This window comes from Rhinolophus hipposideros (assembly GCF_964194185.1).
Source record: "Rhinolophus hipposideros genome assembly, chromosome: X".
Lineage (NCBI taxonomy): Eukaryota > Metazoa > Chordata > Mammalia > Chiroptera > Rhinolophidae > Rhinolophus > Rhinolophus hipposideros.
Genome location: NC_138046.1, coordinates 78,908,472 through 78,934,966, shown reverse-complemented (window position 1 = coordinate 78,934,966; position 26,495 = coordinate 78,908,472). Strand labels below are relative to the sequence as shown.

Here is a 26,495-nt window from a genome sequence, read left to right as displayed (position 1 = left end):
TGATGCTATATATAGAAAACCCTAAAGACTCCACCAAAAAGCTATTGGAAACAATCAACGAATACAGTAAAGTTGCGGGCTACAAAATCAATGTACAAAAGTCCATTGCATTCCTATATGCTAGCAATGAAATCTCAGAAAAAGAAATACAAAATCAATTCCTTTTGCAATTGCAGCAAAAGAGTAAAATACCTGGGAATAAACTTAATCAAGGATGTGAAGGACCTATATGCTGAAAACTGTAAGACATTTTGAAAGAAATTGAAGAAGACACAAAGAAGTGGAAAGACATTCCGTGCTCATGGATTGGAAGAATCAACATAGTTAAAATGGCCATATTACCCAAAGCAATATACAGATTTCATGCAATCCCCTTCAAAATTAAAATGGCATTTTTTAAAGAAACTGAACAAAAATCATCATATTTGTGTGAAACCAAAAAGACCCCGAATTGCCAAAGCAATCCTAAGAAAAAAAGAACAATCCTGGAGGTATCACACTCCCTGACTTTAGCTTGTACTACAGGGCTACAATGATTAAAACAGCATGGTATTGGCAGAAAAATAGACACACAGACAAATGGAATAGAACCAGGAATAAAACCACATAAATATGGACAGATAATTTTTGACAAAGAAGCAAAAAACATACAATGGAGAAAAGACAGTCTCTTCAATAAATGGTGCTGACAGAATTGGAAAGCCACGTGCAAAAGAATGAAAACTGGACTGCTGTCTGTCAGCATGTACCAATATTAATTCAAAATGGACCAAAGAATTAAGCATAAGACTTGAAACAATAAACTGCACAGAAAACATAGGTACTAAATTTATGGACCTTGGGTTCAAAGAGCATTTTATGAATTTGACTCCAAAGTTAAGGGAAATAAAAGCTGAAATAAAGGAATGGGACTATATGAAACTTAAAAGCTTCTACACAGCAAAAGAAACCATCGAAAAAATAAAGAGGCAACCAACTAAATGGGAGTACATTTTTGCAAACAGTGCCTCCGATAGGGGGCTAATATTCAAAATATACAAGGAACTCATGAAATTCAACAACAAAAAACAAACAACCCAATTGAAAAATGGGCAGAGGACCTGAAGAGACATTTCTACAAAGAGGAGATAGAAATGGCAAATAGACATATGAAAAAATGCTCAACATCACTAATCATCAGGGAAATGCAAATAAAACCACAATGAGATATGACCTCACCGCAGTCAGAATGGCTATCATCAACATAATGGCAAATGTTGGAGAGGTTGTGGCGAAAACCGAACCCGCATATGCTGCTAGTGGAATGCAGACTGGTGCAGCCGCTATGGAAGGCAGTGTGGAGGTTCCTCAAAAAATTACGAATAGAATTACCATATGACCCAGCAATCCCTCTCCTGGGTATCTGCCCAAGAAATCTGAAAACATTTATCCATAAAGACATGTGTGCTCCAATGTTCACTGCAGCTTTATTTACGGTGGCCAACACATGAAAACAACCAAAATGTCCTTCGATAGATGAATGGATAAAGAAGTTGTGGTATATATACACATTGGAATACTATTCAGCGAGAAGATGAAATAGGACCATTTGTGACAACATGGATGGATCTTCAGATTATAATGCTAAGCGAAATAAGTCAGACAGAAAAAGCAGAGAACCCTATGATTTCACTGATATGTGGTATATAAACCAAAAACAACAAAAGAACAAGACAAACAAATGAGAAACAAACACTCATAGACACAGACAATAGTTTAATGTTTACTAGGGGGTAAGCGAGGAGGTGGGTGGTAGATGCGGGTAAAGGGGATCAAAAATACGGTGATGGAAGGAGAACTGACTCTGAGTGGTGAACACACAGTGGGATGTATAGATGATGTAATACAGAATTGTACACCTGAAATCTATGTAACTTTACTAACAATTGTCACCAAAATAAACTTTAATTTAAAAAAAAGTACAGAGTCCTAGTCACAATACAGTCACAGGGAAATAAAATAGATTTTGAGGAATATAATCAATAATGTAAAGATTTTATGGGCAGTCAGATGGGCACTTGTCTTATTAAGGACAGTACTTCATGGACTGTGTAGATATCTAACTACCGCAGTGTACACCTGAAGTTGATGCTGAATGATGTTGAATGTCAACTATAATTAAATATATAATATATATAATATATATGTTATATATTATATATATATTAGTTTTTTAATATATGTATATGATGTTGAATGTCAACTGTAAATAAATATATAATATATACTACATAATATATATAATATAATACATATATATTATATATTAGTTTTTTCTAATGTGTGTGTGTGTATATATATATGTATATATATATACACACATATATATATATTTCCCTCCCACACACAGAACATGGGACTATAGCATAGGGACCAGAGTCAATGGAATTCTAATAGCTATATACTATGTCAGTGGTGTATTAGATTGGGAGGGGAGGGTTACCACTTTGTGAAGGATGTAAACATCTATTACATTGTTTTGTATACCAAAAACCAATTTAAAAAAAAGAATATTACAAAAATGATTCTTTTTTCAGGGGTAATGGACTCTTCAGTGATTGTTTAGAATGCAAACTCTAAAGACAAGCCTGATTTAATTATTCTCCTCACTAACACTGTTAAACTTGAACACTATCATCTTGTTATTGAGGCTATTTCACAGTACAGGTATTAAAATATAGGACATTATGAGAAAATTTTTAGTCAAAATAACCCAGTTTATATTGAAAATATTAAGTCATCATAATCCAGTTTTAATGCCAGCCTTACTGCACAATAGCAACCATAATAAAAAAATTATGCGAATAAAGGTCCTTTCGACGAAAGAATCAATTTAATGCAACAGGTATTTGAAAGGCACCATTAACATAATAGCACATTTAAATAACTGATTGTATAATTTGGGGTGGAGACTTAGCTCAGTTGGTTAGAACATAGTGCTAGAAATAGTAACACCAAGGTTCCCGGTTCAGTCCCCGAATGGGCCACTGTAGGCTGTGTACTCTTTAAAAAAACATTTAAGATAAAATAATAGAATATAGTTACATATATAATTTAAATAACCTGATAAACTGGTAGTGTTTTTCTCCCTTTCAAAAAGTACATAAAGCCTGGGCGGCCAGTTGTCTCAGAGGTTGGTGTGCAGTGCTCATAGCACCAAGGTCACTGGTTCAATTCCCACATGGGCCAGTGAGCTGCACCCTTGACAACTAGATTGCAAACAATGGCTTGACCTGGAGCTCAGCTGCGCGCCCCTAAACTAGATTGAAAATGACTTGAACTGGAGCTGATGGGTCCTGGAAAGGCACACTGTTCCCAAATATTCCCCAATAAAAACTTTTCCAAAAAGTACATAAAGCCTAAGCTATAAAATATGAAGTGAATTCTGTTACAGAAAATATAATCTATTTATATTTTTCCTAAAAAGCTCAACCAAAAAAAGTAATGAAAGAAACTGTCGGAGAATTGGAAAGCCATATGCAAAATAATGAAATTAGACTGCTATCTGTAACCGTGTACCAAAATTAACTCAAAATGAATCAAAGACCTAAACATAAGACCTGAAACAATAAAATGCATACAAGAAAACATAGGCCCCAAACTTATGGATCTTGAGTTCAAAGAGCATTTTATGAATTTGAACCCAAAGGCAAGCGAAGTAAAAGCTAAAATAAATGAATGGGACTATGTCAAACTAAAAAGCTGCACAGCAAAAGAAATCATTGACAAAATAAAGAGGCAACCAACTGCATGGGAGAAGACTTTTGCAAACACCTCTAATAAGGGGCTAATATTTAAAATGTATAAAGAATTCATACAACTCAACAAGAAGAAAAAAACAAACAACCCAAATGAAAAATGTGCAGAGAACCTGAATAGACATTTCTCCAAAGAGGAAATACAAATGACCAATAGAAACACGAAAAAATGTTCAACATCACTAATCATCAGAGAAGTGCAAATAAAAATCACAATGAGGTATCACGTCACGCGAGTCAGAATGGCTATCATTCAGACAAATAGTAACAAGTGTTGGAGAGGCTGTGGAGAAAGAGGAACCCTCACACACTGTTGGTGGAATGCAGACTGGTGCAGCTGCTGTGGAAGGCAGTGTGGCGGTTCCTCAAAAAATTAAGAACAGAATATGACCCAAAATTTCCTCTCCTGGGTATCTACCCAAAAAAAACTGAAAACATTTCTCTGTAAAAATATATGTGCTTCAATGTTCATTGCAGCTTTATTTACGGTGGCCAAGACATGGAAACCACCAAAGTGTCCTTTGGTAGATGATTGGATCATGAAGATGTGATATATATACACAACGGAATATACTACTCTGCCATAAGAAAAGATGAAATGGTACCATTTGCGACAATATGGATGGATCTTGAGATTATTATGCTGAGCGAAATAAGTCAGAAGAGTTCGAGACCCATATGATTTCAGTGATATGTGGTATATAAAACTGAAAGCAACAAAAGAACAAGACAAACAAATGAAAAAACAAAAACTCATAAACACAGACAATAATTTAGTGGTTCCCAGAGGGTAAGGGAGTTGGGGGGTGGTAGATGAGGGCAAAAGGGATCAAACATATGGTGATGGAAAGAGAACTGACTCTGGCTGGTGAACACACAATGGGATATACATATATCACGATGTATTACAGAATTGTACACCTGAAATCTAAGTAATTTTACTAACAATTGTCACCCCAATAAACTTTAACTTAAAAAAAAGAATCTGTCAACCTATATTTTTTATTGTTTATTACATAAATGCAATTACATAGAATTTACAAGTTAGACCATTCTAGCTCACAATAGCATACATTTACTTTCAAATAAGAATGATGCTACAATAATAGTATGCTAAAATAACAGAAACTTTATTCACACTTACTAAAATATTCAGGACATAGCTAAGTCTTTTTAATTACCTCAAAAGCTATATAGCTTAAAATGAAGAAAGATGAATAACAGTGAACTCTATTGCAGAACTTTCACACAAATATGTAAGTATATAAATCATATATAAAGTGTATGTCACATACAAGTGTTTCAGAAATTATAAAGCATTTACTTCCTCAATTTCAGAAATACCAAAACTTCTTTGGCTAAAAACTAGCCTGCATATCTTGTTTCTAACAAACTCTTTCTACTTTCATGAAAAGATGCATTATAATTAAAATGAAATGCTTGAACAAGAAAGAAGTTTTATAGAAATTTATTGCATCCAATTAACTGAGCATTTGCATTAAAGCACTATTTACCTCTCCACAACATCAACATCGAAAATGTATTATAATACTTCTAGGAAGCATATATGAAGTTTATACACAATTTATGTACAATTAAAACTGTGTACATATTTGTGCACAATTGCAATATGCTATCTACCAAAATACATCCTACTTAAAACTGTGAAATTGGTAAAAGTAATTCCAAGCCTTAATCATCATCTGTAAATTTCTAAAAGCTTCTCAGAGGGTATTTAAATATACTCAAATACATCGCCTATACTAAAATGGTTCAAGAAGGTATTTGTACCCCCATTATTAGATAATCCATGGGTATTAGATAACCTCTTTGGTATCCTGAACATGAAACAAGTTATTAACCGTATATTTTATAAAGTGACATTAAACTGAGTATAAAGAAAAATATGCTCAAGATAAAATTCAACTATTTTCAAAAGTACTTATCAGGGCTGCATTTTCCAATCACAAATACAAGACAGAATTAAAGGTACCTTCCTTTAATTAATTTAATTAAATTAATTAATTAAAATATTGTCCAGTTCCAGAGAGATACGATAAAGTAACTTAAAAAATGAAAATGAGGTTTATATGTTGACAAGCTCTATCACAAATAAAAAATTATCATACCTTAATGACACTCTCATTTGGTGGTTAAATACAAAATTAAGGCTTACTACGCACAGTTAAATTAGGATATAGCATGTTTCAAACATTATTAGCCTTTCAGTAACATTTGAAGTCTCATGTGTTACAGGAAAACAAACAGTAACATAAAGTGAAAAGGAATTAACGCATTTCGAAAGAATACATTTTTAAATGCTTTCATAATCTAGCTGTGATTATGTCCTATATAAAATGCCTCATAAATAAAATGTATACTCTTACTATTCCATTCTGTACCTCACCACTATCGCATAAAATAACTGGATATACATTCAAAATATAAGTATGTAAGCAGCATCTGAGTCTTTGTAGCCATGATTAAGCTCTATTCAAAAGTGCAAAATAGAACTGCTCAGTAACCTTAATAAAAACATTGTCCTGTTAATTGGGAGAACGCTGATCTGTGAAACGGAAAAACCCATCAGCACCAGCTAGATATAAAACTGAGCAAGAACAACAGCTGTCCCCACAGCACTGACTAACTCAAAATTAATTTCTTAAAAAATTATGACACAAAAATTACATGTATATTCTCTTACTACTAGAGCTTACTATTGGGAATAAATGGACAGTTAATATAGTACTCTTTAGTAAAACCATCAGATCTATTACAGATTTTTGGTGATAGGATTAATCAGAGAAAATTTCATCCAGCCCTTTCATTTCAGAGATCAGAAAATTTTGGCGAAGAGTAGTTAAGTCACTTGCCCAAGATCCTACAGCCAGTGTTAGAAAATTTAGAAATATAAGTCAGATATTCTTATCCCCATTATTCCAAAATTTCATCCACCATACCACACTTGGTTGAAAGGTGACGAGTATGGGGTATACCACAGTCTAGCAAAGGTTTAAAAGGTATGTAAAAACATATGGTTATATTCTTTAACACCTTTGTTTTCCTTTATTCTTCATTGATGACATACGGGTGTCCCTTTGGATTTTTTCCTTCTCCCAGCCATCCCTTAGTTAAATAAATCTGTACAGGATACACTGTTTACATTTAAAGCTATTGTTTATGTCTTATCAGAGCTAATACTATCATACTGTCTACTTATATTTTATTTGAAAAAATGTTTAAAATCTGTATTAGTCTGGACACTATGTAAATTGATACTAATTTTGAAAGTGATTTCTTAATCTTAAATATCTGAATAATCTCCTTTTTTTCACATGAACAGGTTTTAATAAATAGGACCACCATACTGTATGGCAATTAAAAATAATAATCATATTATGGAGAGATGTTTTTTGTCACCAATTTACTGAGGTATGATTTACTTTCATCAATAAAATAATCTGTCAAACTTAAAATATTCTCAAACTTATCAGTTTACATGAAAACATAAAATCTATAGTGCTGTATTTATAACAACACATCCTACACTCCCTCTTAAGGTTTCGGGTTTTAGCCCATTTTCTGGCCTTTCTTAGGCAGGCACTCCTGGTTTTTACAACCAGCTTACGGTTCCATAGCCAGTGTTTCTGCCCATGCTTAGGGTATGTTTTAAAGTGCTTACAGATGGAATCATACCTATTCTCAGGATCATTGTCATCGTCATCATCATCCACTGTGACAGGCACTGATTTAGATAAGGCTTCATCTCCTTGAGGGGAAAAAAAGTACACTTAAAATTAGTTTTAATTTACCTATGTACGTAAAACCATGTAAAATAAATCTAAAAGTCTAAAACTTCAAAAACAACTAGTGGGTTCTACACTATACTCTGGGATCTAAAACATGGTTAAAAAGAATTTATAAGTGCCAGCAGTAAATTTAAGAAGTGCCAGCAGTAAAGTGATAAGTCAGTTGAATCTTATTTATTTTACAGTGTCTTCCCAGAGCACAAGTGTTTTGAAGCTCATCCCTCTGGTAACAAGTCTGTATCATTAGCCATAACATTAGCGTAAGTTTCTTGCTGAAATAAGCTTTATAGTGATCCGTTTTACGTTTACAGTTAACAGACGTATCATTGAAGAACAGAAAAATTGCTAGATATTTGAGTAATACCAAGTAATTTCAAAATATACTTGAATTTGTATTGTATTCATGAGTGGAATTAGAGACATTCAAGTACAGTAAAACTGATTTCCTTATAAAAAAGCAACATTTTTATCCTTTGATTAAAAATCTAAAGAAATTAAGATTTGTGCATTTCATTATATGTAAATTATACCTCAAAAACAAACTTAAATATTAAACTCTTGTTCATACCATATATGCTGAAGTAATTAGGGAGAAGTACGCTGATGTTTACTATTTACTTGGCAATTTATCCAAAATTTCAAGAGCATAAATAACACTGAGTGAAAAGAGCCAATCTCAAAAGGTTATATGCTTCGTGATTCCATCTCAAAATAACAGAGATAAAATCAGATCAACAGTTGCTAGGGGTTAAGAATGGGGATCAGCATGAGGTGTGCATAAGGTTTAGCACAAAAGAAACGTATGGTAATGGAACAATTCAATCTTGGTTGTGGTGATGGTTTACGAGGTCTGACAATTAAGTTCGCGAACTCATCCTAGAAAAAGTACTACATACCTCAGTGCTGAATATCAATCACTATGGTCACCTTCAAAGTCCTCCCCTTAGGAAGCTATACACCAATGCCAGCGCCTAGTCCACCCTTCAAAGCAATTTTGGAACTCTCTTTCTGGAATGGCCATCAGAGCTGTCGTCGTATTACCCTTGATGACCAGAATGTCATCAAAATGTCTTCCTTTCAATATTTCCTTTATCTTCGGGTAAAGAAAGAAGTCACTGGGGGCCACATCAGGTGAGGAGGGAGGGTGTTCCAATAGTTATTTGTTTACTGGCTAAAAACTCCCTCACAGACAGTGCCTTGTGAGCTGGTGCATTGTCGTGATGCAAGAGCCATGAATTGCTGGCGAAAAGTTCAGGTCGTCTAACTTTTTCACAGTCTTTTCCACCCTTCCAAACAGTAAACATGGTTAACTGTTTATCCAATTGGTACAAATTCATAATGAATGATCCCTCTGATATCAAAAAAGGTTAGCAACATTGTTGCAACAAGTTCCCGAACTTAATTGTGTGATCTAGTACAAAGCCACACAATACAATTGCACAGGACTATGTTTATACAGACACCACAAAAATGAATGAGTACATATAAAACTGGTGAAACCTGAAGAAATATTGTTTCCTGGTTTTGACACTGTATTATAGTTATGCAAGATATTACCATTAGGGGAAACTGAATAAGGGGTATCCACATTGTCCATGTATGTACATTTTTTGTGTGCAACTTCCTATGAATTTATAATTATTTCAAAATAGTTAAAAGGGCAAAAAAAGTTACTTACACTGATGGACAAACAGAAGAATACACAGATAGGTGATAAAGCAAATATAGTACAATGTTAACAGAAGAAACCTTTCTGTATATTTAAATTTTTTCATAATAAAATATTTGGGGAAAACGTTAGAAGAAAAAATCCATAAAGAATGCAGACAGCTACAGGTTCAGGACAGAAATACACTAAATATAGAGAGGCAAAAATAAATTGCACAATATCTTAGCAAACTCACAATAAATACCTCATTCAAACAGACCAATCTTCAAATGAAATATTACTAGTAACAGTACTGTCATTTGCCTTACTACATCTTTTAAAATTGACCCCATCCTTCAAAATTGAATTAAATGCTACCTTTTCTTTTAAGTCTTCCTCCAATATTTAAACTAAATGGTTCAATTATCACATCGCCCCATTTTAATGTTGTATCTTTCTTCTTCTATTCTTTGTTTAAAAAATGGTTTATCGATGTCTATCTTGCTCATTAGACTGCAATCTCTACAACCATGTTCTTACTCTTGGTTGCTCATGGCATTCCCAAGCCCCAAGTTCTAAGAAAATGTTGTACCACATAACAGGATACCCAACTATTGCTGAATAAACTAGAACCGCTAAATTCATGAAAGCAGGGGAAGTTTTTTAAGAGCTCATTAAAAATGTCGCCAAAATTAAGTTGGATGTGTTACAGAAATAAATAAATGTAGCATGCTTATATATGCATCCAAGCAAATTCTTAAGGAATGCCACTTACATCACTGGCTTACACCCAACCTTACCTTGAAAAAGAGTACTTTTTACAGTGCTTATTTTCAATGCCCTTCATATTCTTTTCTGCTTCAGATTTTCTACTGACAAAGTCCAATTTTCAGATGTGTTAACTCCCTAGCAAATTTATCTTTTTTTTATCTAATCAGTCCCAAGAAATATCCAGGATTAACAAAATCTGAACAAGGCTGGTTCCACCAAATAGTTGAGAGACTGGCATCTGATGCAGTGCTGAATTCCCAAGGTTTCTCTGGGTATATACATGAGAAAAAGTTCACTTCCCCATCAGCACACTGGTCCTTCAAAATGAAGTTACATAAATCAAAATGGAACACAATGATAGACTAATGCTGGGTTAAGGAATTACTGGGAAATGTACCCTCTGAGTATCTGCCATATGTTGCCATCTCTTCTTAAAATCTGAACAGGTATTATTTATCACACTAGGAATTAATAGTTCCAAACATGAGAAGTGTATCATAGATATCCACATATATATCAAATAAAATGATATTTGGGGAAATGAAAATTAGTATTTGAAATTAATTAAGCATGTTGGTTTCACTAGGGAAGATATTTAATCATGGAAACCACTCTTCCAAATTTAAGATTAGTTCACTAGCCTAGAATATGGTAATGAGAATACTCCACGTAACTAATTATAATTAATTATTCTCATATACACCAATCCTTAATAAAAGTTTTCTCAACTAACTTGATAGTGAAAACATTGATTTGATATCCAAGTAACTATTGGATTGTGTTTTGAATACAAGTCCACAATCTCTTATACACAATTCTGAAATCCAAATACTCTCAAACTGTAAACGTTATGTAAAGTGGTGCCAAAGTTTATTTGGCAGCAAAAACCAATCTGAACTGTTTATTCTTCTAAGTGTGAATGTTCATGTTTTGCTACAGAAATACTAATGTGTCTGATTATGGGGGTGTTCCCTCAGGCCCTGACGGAGCTATTATACAACATATGGTAACCACTCTATATTATCTCCCTGAAAACCAAACATTTGAAAATTCTGAAACACATTAGGCCCGAGAATTTCAGGGACTGAGGACCTGTAGTTACAATAGAATACAAGCAGAGCTCCCTCGAGGCGTGTGATATAGCAGAGCATTACATTGAGTACACCATGCATGTCAGACTTGGTTTTCAAATCAACTGATTACATCATTACTCCATAACAGGAATGTAAAGATTAAAAAGCAAGATTCAAGTTAATTCCACTAAAATCCAATTGGGATAAATGGAAAATCCTAACATAAGGAATGAAACACAGTTATAAGTGGAATTCTACTTTATAAAAATTTTGAAATAAATTTCAAGTGTCCATGGTTAACTGACAGGTTTTAGTGACTTAAAAAAACACAACGAGTGACAAGATTATATTCATTATACAACTGATTTTAGTCAGAACAGCAATAATAAAAATTATTTTCATAATTTTTGGGGACGGGGTGGAATATCATTATTTGGGTTGACCCAAACCCTAATTCCTAGTGCTGTATCTCATCAGGGTAGGGTAATCCATCTAGTTTTTTTGGATTTCTTTCTTCCTTTATTTCGTTAGTACTGAAGACAGAAACATCTGTTCATGTCATTAGAAAAAAAAATTGATGAGCATCAGCAAAAAGTTTCAATGAAGTAAATCTAATTTTTTTCAGAGGATTTCATGGAACACAGAGTTATTCTGTCCAATTTAAAAAGTCATATGCATGGTAAAGCAGTTAAACCATTCACATGTTATACCAGTACCAAGCACCTATCTCCATTACATGAATAAATCTCTACTGAACTACTGGCACCAGTCTGATTTTCCTTCATAAACTACTATTCATTACATTAGAGAAAAAGCATTAAATATTGGGAAATAAATTTTGTTATTATTATAAAAAAAGAAAAAAAAAGAAATTTTGTTATTTACCCAACAAACTTGGTATACTTGATACAGAATACTAACAATGTTTGAAACATCTTCCAATGATGGCATAAAAATAAATGGAGAAAGACGTTAAGGAAATTAAATAATGTAGTTATTCAAGAGAGAATAAGTAAAAATTGCATTTTATTTATTTTTTGCATACCTGAAGATTGACAAAATCCAGTATGTGAAGACAGCACTAAATTTTCAGTCACAGGCTTAATTTTCTGTTCATCACTGCTCCCTTCGCCTACAGAATTATGATCATCATCTCCTATATCAGAAGATGAGGAAGTAATGTCAGCTTGCTTCCTTTTAGTGCTTGTTCTTAGGGAGTTTCTCATTTTCTCCTTAACATTGCCTGCCTTCTTTTTAGCTGAAGTTCTTTGTTTCTTCAGCTTTTTATTATCTTCAGAACTTTCCTCAGCATCTGATGATGAGCCACCTTGTACTTCCTTGGTATTTCTCTTTGAATTTAAATTTCGTCTTTCCCTCAATTCTATTCGCTTCAGTTTCTTATCAGAAGAATCACGACCATCTGTTTTCATGGAATATTTCTCAGTATCAGATGATGAACAATCTTGTCTTTTCCTTGGACTTTTTTCAGACAAGTTGCACCTTTTCTTCTCTCTACTGGATGCTACATTCTTACTCCTTTTTTCTTCTGAAGAATCACAACTATCTCTTTTCCCTTGTAACTTCTCAGCATTAGCAAGTAATTCATCCTTCTTTTTAGTTTTATCTTTTATCTTTTTACTTTTCTTTTCCCCATCAGTTGTGCCATTCTTATTTTGTTTCATGCCTTTAGGAAAAGGACACATTTTTTCTCCTTCAGGTAATTTCTCAGGGCCATCAGATGATGATTCATACTGTTGTTCCATCTTAATTACGTTTTTCTTCAAATCTGTAGTTTTCTTCTCTCTTTCCTCAGTTCCCTTTTTGCTCTTCTTTTTATCATCTTCAGAGGCATCGTCACTGTGCTCTTTCTTTGAGAACTTCTCAGCAACATCAGATAAGCTACCCTGTACTTTCTCACACGTTTCAGTTTTCAGATGCTTACTCTTTTCTTTAGTTTCAGCAATATTTTTGTCTTCTGGAGAACTAAAACTCTCCTCTTTCCCAGAAGAAGGCACATCAGCACCATCAGAAGAAACAACAGGCTGTTCCTTCTTTGACACTGTATCACTTAAATCTAAGTTGGTCTTATCTTTATCCACTGTGCTTTCTGCTGAAGAAAACTTGTCTCTCTCCTGTTTCCTTTCAGGATCATCAGCTGACCCTTCTTGTGCAGCCTTCAAACTTTTCTGCCCTTGATTAGCCATTCCTTTTTTGCTGTGTTTTTCATCTTCGGAAGAATCATAGTCTTCTTTATTTGGAGCTCTCTTTTTGGTTGTTCTGGCAGCCCCAATTTTACTCATGCTCTTTATCTCTTTTTCTAATTCTGAGTCATAATTGGAAGAATCAGACCGGTTTCTTCGTTTCTTTTTAGAAACTATAAACCTTTTAGGTGATTTGCCTTTTTTAATATCAAAATCTGAGCCAGAAGTAGAACTTTTTCGTTTCCTTTTTCCTTGATTATCATCTTTCCCTGTTTGAGTCTTTAAATCATACAAAGTCTTTCCATGATTTGTATAAGTTTCATTAATATCAGTATCTGAAGAAGAACTGTGACTCATCCTGGATACCTCTTTGAGGATTGCTAGCATTTCATCAGAATCTGAATTTTGATCCACAATATTTAACTGCTTAGATTTAGGCAATTTATTAGGTTTAGGATTATCGATAGCACTGTCAGAAGAATTCCGCTTATCATTTTTTCTCATTGGACCTGACAGTTTTTGTTTCTCCGTAACTGTTTCACTGCTTTCTTCATCTGAATTAGATGTTGCAGGGTTGGTTTCTGTCTGTCGCCTCAAGGGTGTAGTCTTTACACGTGGGGATCTTCGAAGATCAGATTCTTCTGAAGGTAACAGAACTTCACATTCAGCCAAATACTCATTATCATTTTTTTCCTGTCCAAGTCCACAGTTCTCTGGCTTGGAGCTCAGATCAGAACTTTTGTAGCCATCTTTATCTTGTAGAAGTTCCTGACAATCAGCACCTTTAATTGGGGAATTAGAAAGGGAGACAGGAGTGAGTTTAACATATAATTCTTTTGTTACTTTTGTTGTAGTTTTTGATTCAATACCTCCTCTGTCATCTTTTGAAGAAATATTTAATTTTACAGAAGACCTCTCCAGTTCTTGCTCAGTGCCACTGTTGCCATCACCCTGGTGAACAGCTGAACTCTGAACTTCCATAGCACTCTCAAGATTCTCAAAAATGTCTTCTGGAACTGAGGAAGGAACAGACACAATATCCATGTCTAAGTCTTCAGATGTGTTAGCAGGTTCATACTGAGGTTCTTCCTTTTTACCAGATTTCTTATTGTCACCACTGGTACTTTGATTGGCTCTTTGTTCCTCTTCTAGAATGTTCTGATCCATGCGCTCACTATCTACCTGCTTTCCTGACAGTTTGGCTTCTGATTTTGAAGTATCTTTCCTTTCCAAAGCACAGGATTTTTCTCCTTTTTGTACTTTTGTTTCAGACTTAGCTTCTATGACTTTATGCTCTTTGGTATTTTTCTCTTTGTTTATAGCATCCAAACCTTCAATCTTTGAATTCAAATCTTCTTCTAATGCAAGATGAGCTTTCCTGATATCGGCCAACACAGATTTAAAAGCCTTAAGCTGACGTAACTTTGTATCAGAATTGATTTCTGAATTATCTGTTGCCTGCTTCAAAAACTTAACATAACTAGAGTTCATGTTGGCTGTGGTTTCAATCAGTTTTTTTGCCTTCTTAATCATCTCTTTGGGCACAATTAGTGCTGAGTAAGAGTAGGTTACAGAACCAGAACATGAATCATCTAATTTCTTTTCTTCTCCATTACAATTTGAACTATTTTTCTTTGGAGAAAATCTGGATGTATGGTCACATACTTTATTACTCTTTTCACTGTCAACTTTTATCTTCTTCTTATTTTGTTGCAACAACTGTTCTAAATTTTCAAATACGCTGTTACATGCAGTAACCAAGTCCAACAAAGGCTCCGGGTGACAAATGTAGCAATACCATTGGTTGTTTTCATCCATTATCGTAGATAGCTCCTTTCGGCCAAGGTTGCGCAGAATGCATTTCTTGCAGAAGGCATTATGGCAAAAGTCACAACAAATCAAGTTTCCACCTTCTGCACACCATCTGAAATTATTTAAAGATTAAAATATTATTCCCAAATCAAACTCATTTTAAATCTTTTCATTATTAAAGCAATTTAAAATTTCCTGCCATCAATTTTAATAGAAAAGCAATTTAGGTCATCTGCTTATTCTTTAATAAAAACTTAAAACAGACATAAACCTCAGGCTTTGGGGAAAAGAACAATCTTCCATTAAAGACATCAACAATGATACTACCAAAAATGGATCTATTAACAGATTATGTAAGAATCCCTCCCCCCCCAAAAAAAAGTAGACAACACTGAATTTTAGTTCATCTTGAGGTATTACTTACCTACATTGTTCATCCATTCCATCTGAGTCACGGCTAATATCATCACTCATGTAATACTTAAAGCAATTCTATTAAAAGAAAAGGGGAAAAGGAAATTTTATTCAAAATTGGTGGCATACAGGATAAAAACTTGATTTTTTAAGTCATTAAAAAAGTAAAAGGAATATGTGTGTGGGCCTATATTTTAGACAATCAAAGCAAAAACACTGAACTACTCAATACTAGTACTTTCCAGACAAAGGAATAGCTCAAGAAACTAATACCTTGAAATAGATATCCATATCATTGAGCCCATTATTCCTTATATAAAAGTTTATAAAAGATTTTGGTAAAGCAAATTTCTGATTTCATATGACTAGCTACTAAAGCTCTATATAAAAATGCATTAGGTGTTGTTGCTACTTAATAAATTTAGTAGTCATCATATATAAACAGCTACTGTTGTACAGCTAAGCAACATTATCCTACGTTATCTTAAATCTCAAAATACCTACAAGATCGGAGGTATTATGCCCAATTGGAGAATAAAGGCTAAGGTTCATTAGTATGTAAATAAATCTCCTAAAGTCATACAATTAGTAAGAGACAAAGCTAGAATTCAAATCCAAGTCTGACTGACTTTAAACTCCTTTTGACTGGGACTGGATAAAGGGAAGGTTCCATGTCCACAGGTGAAAACTATTTATTACTGAAATGGGCTAGGTTCAACAGACTGGTCCTTGGTGGAAAAAACAAACAAACAAACAAACAATCATATTTATAAGAAAAGAGAATGGGAATGCATATTCCAAATCCTGCAATATGAAATTCAGCTGTCACAATTTAAAACTAGAGGCTACAACATGTATCCTAAATAGGTTCCTGGCTGAACTGAATTCAAGGAAAGGAGGGACAAAGATTGCTAAAGGAGGAAGTAAATTTAGTACATTTAAGTAGGTCTATATTTATCAAAAATGCATATAAGATCTAGAATCAGAACTCTTGAGAAAAGTCTGGTCTCTCCCTGCATTTCAAGGAGGTAATTTACTGCAAAACAAATTAATGCAGGATTAATCTTAGCAATATGAACTAGGAAAACCATAACACTGATATTACAGATATTTACAATAAACTCCAAGGTATTACTTTTAAAAAGTGTACATATACTGTTGAAACTATCTTAGACACGAACTAAGCATTTTTAATTCTATTATCTCCAAGTTACGTCAAAACCCCACTCCACAGAGTTTAGATATAGATAATTAGGGTACACAAGAGGGCAAGTTATAAAAAATGTATGTGTGTAAACACATACACTCTTCAGATTTTCCAAGACACCACACTCTCCCTCACCTATCATCCTTTGAACACCATGTTGCCTCTCCCTAGAATATGCTGAACCAATCTCACTTCACCAGGCTAATTCTTATTTCAGATATACCAGTTTACATCGTCTCCATGATAAAGCCCCCCTACCCAACTCCAAATTACACAGGTTTCCTTTGTGTTCCCAGAGTACACAGTATCTCCACTATCGTGGCACTAATCAGGCTTTTTAGAATCTGTCTTCCCCACTACAATAAGCAATCTAAGGGCAGAGACAATTTCCATCTTTTTCACGACTGTGTACCAAAATTCTGACACTGTGCACCAAAAGTTGGACGTATGGTAAGCATTTAGTTATTTGTGGAATGATTCATCATCAGATCATTACATACCTTACAAATAAGTACTTGCAGTGAAGGATGTCTATAAATGGAATCTTTTTGAAAATGATTGACCTGTTGTCCACAAGCTGTGCAGCTTACAATCCCATGAAGCCCATCTTCTAAGAGAAAGGAGTAACTGTTATTCACACATACAAAAAGATATTTACATTAGTCAGCATTTTGCATTGGAAATTAATACCTCATAATCCTTGGGAAAATGACATTTTGGACACAAGTTAAAAGGTTAATAATTTAATTAAACTTACTAAAAACATGACAATCTTGGCAAATTCCAGAGCTACGAATTCTAACTTGTTTCCCTTTACAAATGCAAACCCTATTTCTCACAACAACTTGATATAACATGAAGAGACTCCACAAAAGAAGTTCTGAAAATAAAGGGCAAGAGCTCTTTTTCATTTTGCTATTGCTTTGCAAATAAATTCAATATCGGTTCTGAAAGAATGGGGAAGCAAGTGACATATATGGAATAGATGCTTTTGCAAACCTATACTTAAGTTAGGTATGCCATAAAGCTTTTACTCTCAACATGGAACTGTCTGCACAGATCTTTTCAATACAGTATGTGAAGACCTGATTGTTTTATATTACCAATTTTTTTCTAAGGTTTACAAGAGTACTATCCACAATCCCCACTAAGCTGCCTTCTCTCTGTCTATTCCTCTGTGCACTTCATATCAACACTGTCTACTATTTCCAAGTAAGACTTCCAGGTACATCTATCTTGGCAGCAAAATCTCAGAATGGCTGGGCTGGGAGGTGGGGGAAGGAGGCACAGTCCATTCCACAGTATCTACAGGAAAACAGACTGAAGATAACCTTTACAACAAAGAGTAAGAGAAAACTTCTCCTGGCTCACTCTCACCCCTAGTTCTGCTTCAAGCAGTTCTGCTTCACAATCTGAGCTGAACATTAGAATCACTTGATGAATCTTTCTGAAAACAAGAGCTAAGCATTCCCAACCCTAAACCACTGAATGGGAATTGCCTAGACATTTTTTTTTTCGATTTTATGGATGATTCTGATGTGCAACCAAGAACTTGATCCAAATAAGATGGCAGATTATGATTCAAAAGAGGTCAGTGAAAATGGCTGCATTCACAAATAAAAGGGAACTAAAAAAAAAAATACAAACTTTGTCTCTATCCCTAAACAAGACAAAACAACACATACACTTCTCACCTTTTAAGTTTCTATTTTGTATTTTTCTTACTTTGAAGGTCCAACGAACCATGGACCCAAACATTATCACAAACATTTTTATTTGCAGAGGTTAAAAAAGTTTATCCATGGTATAAGGGCACAATCATACTTTCCAGAAAACACAGAGAATTTGAAGATTTACTATACAAGCTGCTAATATTGTATTTTAAATCATATTGCCCTGCATTAGTGTTTGATCTTAAGTATTCCTATATTTTGTATTTGTATTAACAGAAACAAATACACAGTGTGCACTCCTAAACTAACAAGATAAATAAAAGCTAGAGTTTGAATGTTCATCCAATGTTAGTATTTATTAAGCATCGATGCTATGTGCTTTTTGAACATATATCACTCAAGAATTAAACAAAACCAGGTGATACTTTAGAGAATTTCTCCTACATGTGCACAAGGAATCACACAGAGGATACTCACTGCAGCAATAATTAGGACATTTGAAAACAAAAAATTGAAAATAACTTCACATTTGGGAAATGGATGGTGGTTTACTCATAGTACAACATAATTCTACAGAGCTGTGAAAAAATAGCAAAAAACACTAAATTTACATTTACTGACATGGATACATTAAAAAACAATGTTGAATAAGAAATGTTGCAAAAGGATATATACAGCATACTATTTTGCATGTTTAAATGAAAAATAAATGCTTTATGAATAAATATATGTATATAAAATATGCATGGAAACACACATCCATACAAACTTCAGGATAATCATTACCTAGGGGTGGGAGGAAAGGGAAATGGATGAGAGTAGGACTGAAACTTTATTTAAGTGAGATCTGAAGCAAATATTATAAAACACTGAAATGTTACTTTCTGTACTTGTTTCTATATGTGTATGTTTTAAGTTTTTATTTTTAGTCATGAAATATCTTAATGATTATAATAATACAGTGCATAAATAGAAAAGAGGCATTTTTATTTCTGAGCTCAATATATTTTAATATTTTAAAGAGAACAAAATTATTGTGTCATATAGAAAAATCAGTTGTAAAATATATTTTCTAACAAACTGGAGAAAGCATGTCACAACAGGCTATGATATTTAACAAACAGTGGATTATAAATGGTCAATATAGTTATATCTTCGTGTTTAATTTTGTTTCAAATTAATATAAGGATGTTTTATATATGAAGTTTACCTTCTTGAAAGTTTCCTATATTAGGCTTCGATTTTGGAACTAACTTTCCTTGGAAGTGTAAATATTAACTAGCAATTCAGTTCCTCAGATCACTAGTTTATTCATACATGTGTGTATAAGTAAACACAGTTAACTTTCCTGTGTGATTTCTGACAGCTTAAAAATGTAACAAATCATTAAGACAAAAACTAACGTGAAAGATTTAAGTACTACTATATGGCTATAAAGATAAGCACGATATAAACACTCTTACACAGAACACTTAATAAAATGTTCCAGAAACATATCAGCTCAGAGCAAACACCAGCACCATAGAAAAGTGGCACTAGGAACACCCTCCCCAACAACTTTTGTTATTTTTATAACCTTTCAGCTCTTACCCACATTTCAGACACTGACTGCTCCAGAGTCCCTCCCCAGAAGACACCATTTATTAATAGATATTAATGTTGACACAATGCAGTACACTTAATTATCTGTCTTCTACATAGGACCTATGATCAGAAAAAATAAGAAACTCTTGCTCCTGGTCCTTACCATCACCTTCCAGTTGCTGATTCTCTTGTTTTAAACATACTACTTAGCTTTGGTGAGCTCTGTTACTACAATAGCATTTTCCCTACTATGAACTAGATTCTCAATAAATCTTCCTTATGCTTGAAAGGGGTAGAACACCCCCTTGTGGATAAAAGACTAAACAACATTTCCTTGAATTTCTCCAACAACCTAATGAAATATTTAACCTGAAAACTGATAATGTGTTTTATAAATACAGATACATTTTAGTAGTTCCATCAAGCTAATCATAGAGCACTGAAATAAAAATCTATACAAGATGTCATCAATGTAGGAACTATGCTATAATTTCACAATTAACATGATAAATATCAAACACACACACTTCCATTACACTTCTACTTAGAAATTTAGTGTCAAGTTCTATCTTTTAGAGATTCATTCCTTTTATAGTCATTGATTCTGGCTGTTAATCTGCCCAAAAAATACATATAGGCACTATTTAAAAATCACCAACAAGTGGGACACATACACCAATGTCATAAATTTCTAAATGAATCCTCCTTAGGCTAACTTTCTACAGATGATTAGCCAATATGGTTGTGTGTATAAGTAAGCGAGGGTAGACAGACAAAGGGAGAGGAGGCTCAGACAGATAGAGGGAAGGTTACTAACTCTAGCTCCCTTCTTTCCTACTCATCTCTGCATTGCTTTCCTTAGATCAATAGATCTCCAACTTCAATTTTCATAAGAAAAAACTGGGGCATGTTTTTGACATCATCCCCAGAAATTCTCATTTGTTAGGAGTGGAGTCAAGGAACTTGAACTTTTAATAAGCACCCCAGGTAACAGTAATGCAGATGTCCACCGCTCTGTGAAACAATGTTTTAGTTACGTACAAAGTTACCTGAAGATAGGCCCACAGGCAGGTTTTGTCCAAATCTGAAATTCTTTTGGGGTGAGGAAATATATGGTATTCTGGCATATAGGCATTACAGAACTAATATGTGAACGAAGGAAATGCTAAGCTTCTTGAGATAACTTAACAGCCACTGAAGGCAAAGGTTTTTCATAAAGTGTTTAACCTTTTCTGCTTCAGAGCTCAGAGAGAAACAGAAATTATTTTTAAGTAGTGCTTTCAATAAACAATGGGCAGAAAAGTGGAGGTATTTTTAGTAAGCACATCAGATTTTCCAATATGGTCATAAACAGCAATTTAAACTCATGTTTTCATTTTCACTTGTATTTACCTCCGCGTTTTTTGAGATTTTCAGTTTTCATTTTACTTCTGCTTCTAAATTCAGGCCCTTTAAAATCATCTTTGTCTTCATTCAGCACTGGCTCTGGTTGTACAATCACTGTACCTAGAATGATTTCATTTAAAAAACCATTACACATATTAAATGTGCAAGTGAAGTACAAGACTTCAGTTCAGATAAAGCCAACATTGCTGGTACCTAGTTTTGTTTTTTTCAAGCTTTCAATACTTGTATAAGGACCTCTCAAGAGTAAATAAAACAGGGAAATAGTAAAAGGGCCAGGTGTGAACAATCAGATTACTGGGGGAGGGAGGTATTATGAACTGATTATAACGTAAATGTGTGAATAAAGCAGAAAGCCTCAGCCCAGTTCTGAATTTTTATGGTAACTATCATCAAAGTTGTTTTGAATATGAACATCCATGCTAAGTTCCATAAAGAGTTTATAAAATAAAATGACCAGAAGGGAAAATTTTAAAAAGATATCCTATTCTTCTCATAATCCATATCATAAACTCAGAAAAAGATCTGAGGTTTCTTTCTCTATTTTTTCTTTTCGTAAGGTTTCAATTATAGTTGACATTTAATATTATATTAGTTTGAGGTGTACAGCATAGTGGTTAGACATTTATACAACTTACAAAGTGAGAAAAGGATTTTTAAGGATTGTTTTATACTGCTTTGAAAGAGAATAGTGGGGGACAACGTGAGAAGTTAATTCTGCTATTACTGCTTGCTGTACCTATTCTGAGACATTTCCCAACTAGTATGTCAAAGTTTCAGCACCCTGCAAAATCCTCAAAAAGTTTTAAACCGAAGGTTGCTTTAAGATACTTTAGCTCAAGTGCTCTAACAATAAACTGTATAATAGCATCAATCGTTGGTCCCTATGGAAATATTTTAGAAAGAATGTACTTTCTTAGCTATGAAACATGTGAACTAAAAGAGAGAGGTTGTTAATTTCGGTTTTCATTATAATCTCCCAAGAGCAAATAAAGCAGGGGTAGAGTAAAAAGGGTCCAGGTCTCACATTTATCTACATTGCTGGGCTTAGTAATTGGGAATTATCAGCAACAATTAAGAAAGGAAAACCCGGTAGTTGCCAGGGACTGCTGCCCTGAACCATGTGCCTTTGTTATCCAGCAAAAAGGTTTTGGCAAGGTATAGGATCTAGTTAAATGAATTTCTGAGTCTCTGAGAAAAGGGGGAAAGAGGACACAGAGGATTGAGTTTTTACAAACTGGCGAATTTACATAATCTCCACAAAAGAAACTATTCACAACAACCATTTCACGTATAGACTCTTAGAGAAGCCCTGACATTTGAAAAGAGTTAAAGATTTGTAACTACAAAAAAATAATAGAATTCATTCTGAAGATTCTCCTCCAAATGGAAGCAAAGCAGCAGAGTGGAAAGAGCACTCACTAGCTTTGAATTCAGACAGACCTGGGTTCAAATCTCAACTTCTAAATTTAAAGCTGAAAAAGTTCCTTGAGCTCTGAATTTGTTCCTTTATCTCTCCAAATAGAAACAGTAACTACCCTACAGCACTGTTTTGAGAATTAAATGAATTATTTTTTTTAAGACTCTGGTATCTATACAGTCAATACAGAATTGTTAACAATAATTATAATCACCCCAATTTGACCTTATGGAACGGGTCTATTTTTGGTTTAGTGGGAGAAAATTATGCTTAGTTCAGGTTAGTAACATCCCATACTAACTTTCTTCCACAATATCATTGAAAGATTTGATACCTAGTTCTTAGCTCACCCAGTGGCCATGAAAAGGACTCCCAGTAACAACCACTGACAACGTAACAATCCAAAGTAACTCACTGCCTATGAGACTCAGGCTCCCATGATGGTTGTTTCTGCCCCTGGCCCCCAAAACCATTACTTAAAATTGACATAGATGATTTGCAAAGCCAAGTAAATGGAAGGCCCATCAAGTTTCCTTCTTCCTCTCTTCTTTCTCTCATTATTCCTTTTCCTCATTTTTCATCTATTTTAATTCCTAATCTGTCCTAGTCAAGCAATGTCTTATCCTCCTACTCACCATTTTTTTAAAAATTCCATAATCAAAAGGCAAGTCATAAAAACATAAGCATAGACAGAAAACAAAATTTAGTAAACACTGCTATAAATGGTCTGTGAGAATTTGAAAAATATACTAAGAGCCTTAAACATATTATTTAATATTTAATAAAGAAAAAAATTTAAACTTTTGACTCTGAAACACTGTGAATTACCAAAACCCTTGTCATTCTCTCATCATGTAATCATATTGCTCTCAGACTTGGACTATGGAAAGTCCAAGATTTTCACTTGGCTTTTTTGCCCCAATCTAATTAATGAGGTTGTAAGGCTAAAACCACAACAGTTGAGAGGTATCTGGCAAGATTTTTAAAAGGATAAATACAAGAAATATACCTAAATCTATCTTTGATAATTAACTTCAATTTTGAGTCTTAGGGAATTTAAGAACGTAGTAAGGCTAAACTAGATTTTAAATGTTTTTCTTAAAAAGTTTTCAGAATATTCATAATGTTTTTCTATAAAGCAAATGCATTAAAATTTACTGAACCAAAACTTAATATATGAAATTTTTAAATCAACTTCCACATTCAATTATAATCTGTAAACTAAAAATAACTTTTCTAAAATCCAAGAAAGAGAAATTAAGTTTTGTTCTTTACAAAGCTGACTAAACATTCTAAATTTTTAACCTCAATAACGCACATTACCATTACCATACTAATACATTTCCAGACCATCACTATTAAAATGTCAGGTTGCTCCTTTACACACAGCTAACAGTAATCAAGTTCCAATTTTATAATAATGGCATTTAAAAATACATTTCAACTTTAACTTCATATGAAAAATTAACACAGATTACCTTTTGGCAAGCTTTGCATAGTAATATCATTTTCTGAATTTTCATTAGAAGTGTCTTCATTTACAGTCTCAGCCAAAGGTTTTTCATCATCGGATTCTACATACTTTGTTACAATTGAAGGTTTCCTATGAAAGAATTAAGTCCATAGAATTATGGACACTTCTGACAATTGGAACAATACCCAAAGAATATAAATAATATGTGTAGATTGAGCAGTGGCACTTAAGCAGGTATAAACATCACAATCACCTAATGAAGCACACATCTCTTTTCTGTATTACTGAAGACTATAATTCAGTAGGTCTTGGGTTGGACCAGGACATGTGCATTCTGAAAAAGCTACTGGGGTATCGTGAAGGGAACACCTAATTAATAATCATTCCTTTGAGAATAAGTTAATAACAAGCAAGCTGTGTTTATTAAGAGACATTCCCATTGGTCAGAAACAACAAAAGTCCAATAGAACAAATTGCACATTTCTAATAAAAACTATGCTCCATAGTACATTATACATTCTAAGTATGCTTGGAAGCAGTTCCAGTCATGTACCATTCACTGATAATTTTACACAGAAAAGTATGTTTACCACTCTTTGCTCTCTTTATAACTTCCTCATTACTATGATAGCTATCACTCCTCAACCAAGACAATTTTACAGAACCCTGAAAAAACCTGTACTGCCTCATGAGGCATTCAGTATTTAATTTCCCCTTTTTTCCTTTTTTTAAAGCACATATATGATCTAATGAAAGTGACCTATATATTGTAAGGGCCACTAGTACGTGATAAATCCTCCCTGGAAAATTCCATTAAAATTCAAAATCAGAATGAATCAATAATTGTTGAAGCCAGGAGATGGATACAAAAGGATTCATTATACTATACTGCCCATTTTTAATATGTATGTAAAAAAATCGTTTACACTGAACAAGAGTACTTGAATTAAGTTTAGAAAAAAAGATTATTCTTAGAAAAAGAAAAGAGGACAACCTGAAAAAGAAAATGACTTTTTTTCCCTACAACATGGACCAACCTCTTTGATCGCGATGATCCTGACTTGGATTTTTCTGAAGAGGAAGCTCCCTAAATGTAAGAAAGAAAAACAAAGATGAGTAAAAGGTTCAAAGAAACATCCCGACAATTAACTACTTCCTAACACCAAGATCTCTGATATAGTGAGATAATGAGATATTATTTATATGCCTAAAATATTTTTCTATAAGGAACTTCAAAAACTAATTCTTGGGCCGGCCCGGTGGCTCAGGCAGTTAGAGCTCCATGCTCCTAACTCCGAAGGTGGCCGGTTCGATTCCCACATGGGTCAGTGGGCTCTCAACCACAAGGTTGCCAGTTCAATTCCTAGAGTCCTGCAAGGGATGGTGGGCAGCACGCCCTGCAACTAAGATTAAACACAGCACCTTGAGCTGAGCTGCCGCTGAGCTCCCAGATGGCTCAGTTGGTTGGAGTGCATCCTCTCAACCACAAGGTTGCTGGTTCGACTCCCACAAAGGATTGTGGGCTGCGCCCCCTGCAACTAGCAATGGCAACTGGACCTGGAGCTGAGCTGTGCCCTCCACAACTAAGACTGAAAAGGACAACAGCTTGAAGCTGAACGGCACCCTCAACAACTAAGATTGAAAGGACAACAACTTGACTTGGAAAAAAGTCCTGGAAGTACACACTGTTCCCCAATAAAGTCCTGTACCCCTTCCCCAATAAATAAAAAATTAAAAACTAATTCTCATTTACTTTCAGATTTCCTTGATTTAAGGTAATTTTCTTGGATTTTATTAAATTGTTACTGTTAAATTTCATGGCGTGGGAGAGGATACACTACTCTATCATAATCTTGGGCCAAATCAACAAGGACAAAACAAAGATATAGAAATCATCAGATCCCAACAGAGGTACAGAGTTTTAAAGATCTAAAAATGTGTCTTTTTTTTTTCTATCCTAACATATGGCACAGAGTACCTTCTAAAATTTGTTTTGAGATACTAAATTTACCCTCATTTTGCCAGTATAATCAGTATATTTTACTGGATTAAATGCTTTACACTGAGTAGAAAGAATCCTAAAACGATAGCGTAGGCCTGGGTATCACATGAAGGAACTTAGGATGGGGTCCTACAATAATGCTTAAGAGGCTCTGAACATCAATTTTGACAAAATCTCAGAACCATGAAACCTTGCCCATAACAACC

At 34.1% G+C, this 26,495-nt stretch overlaps 1 protein-coding gene across 24 annotated transcripts in view; it reads right to left on the bottom strand.

Moving 5' to 3' along the window:
* Window positions 1-26,495, bottom strand: part of ATRX (ATRX chromatin remodeler) — a 255,985-nt gene that overhangs the window by 169,868 nt on the left and 59,622 nt on the right. For 4 of the 24 annotated variants that reach the window (XM_081043762.1, XM_081043777.1, XM_081043759.1 and 1 more), the window contains 7 exons: window positions 25,325-25,374; window positions 24,292-24,416; window positions 21,382-21,495; window positions 17,233-17,342; window positions 15,536-15,603; window positions 12,144-15,223; window positions 7,494-7,566 (listed from right to left, as the gene is read on the bottom strand). In XM_081043762.1, coding sequence (XP_080899888.1) covers window positions 7,494-7,566; window positions 12,144-15,223; window positions 15,536-15,603; window positions 17,233-17,342; window positions 21,382-21,495; window positions 24,292-24,416; window positions 25,325-25,374 — 3,620 coding nt within the window. The remainder of the gene's footprint in view (window positions 1-7,493; window positions 7,567-12,143; window positions 15,224-15,535; window positions 15,604-17,232; window positions 17,343-21,381; window positions 21,496-24,291; window positions 24,417-25,324; window positions 25,375-26,495) is intronic. The other 20 variants (XM_081043764.1, XM_081043766.1, XM_081043778.1 and 17 more) reach the window with 8 other exon arrangements.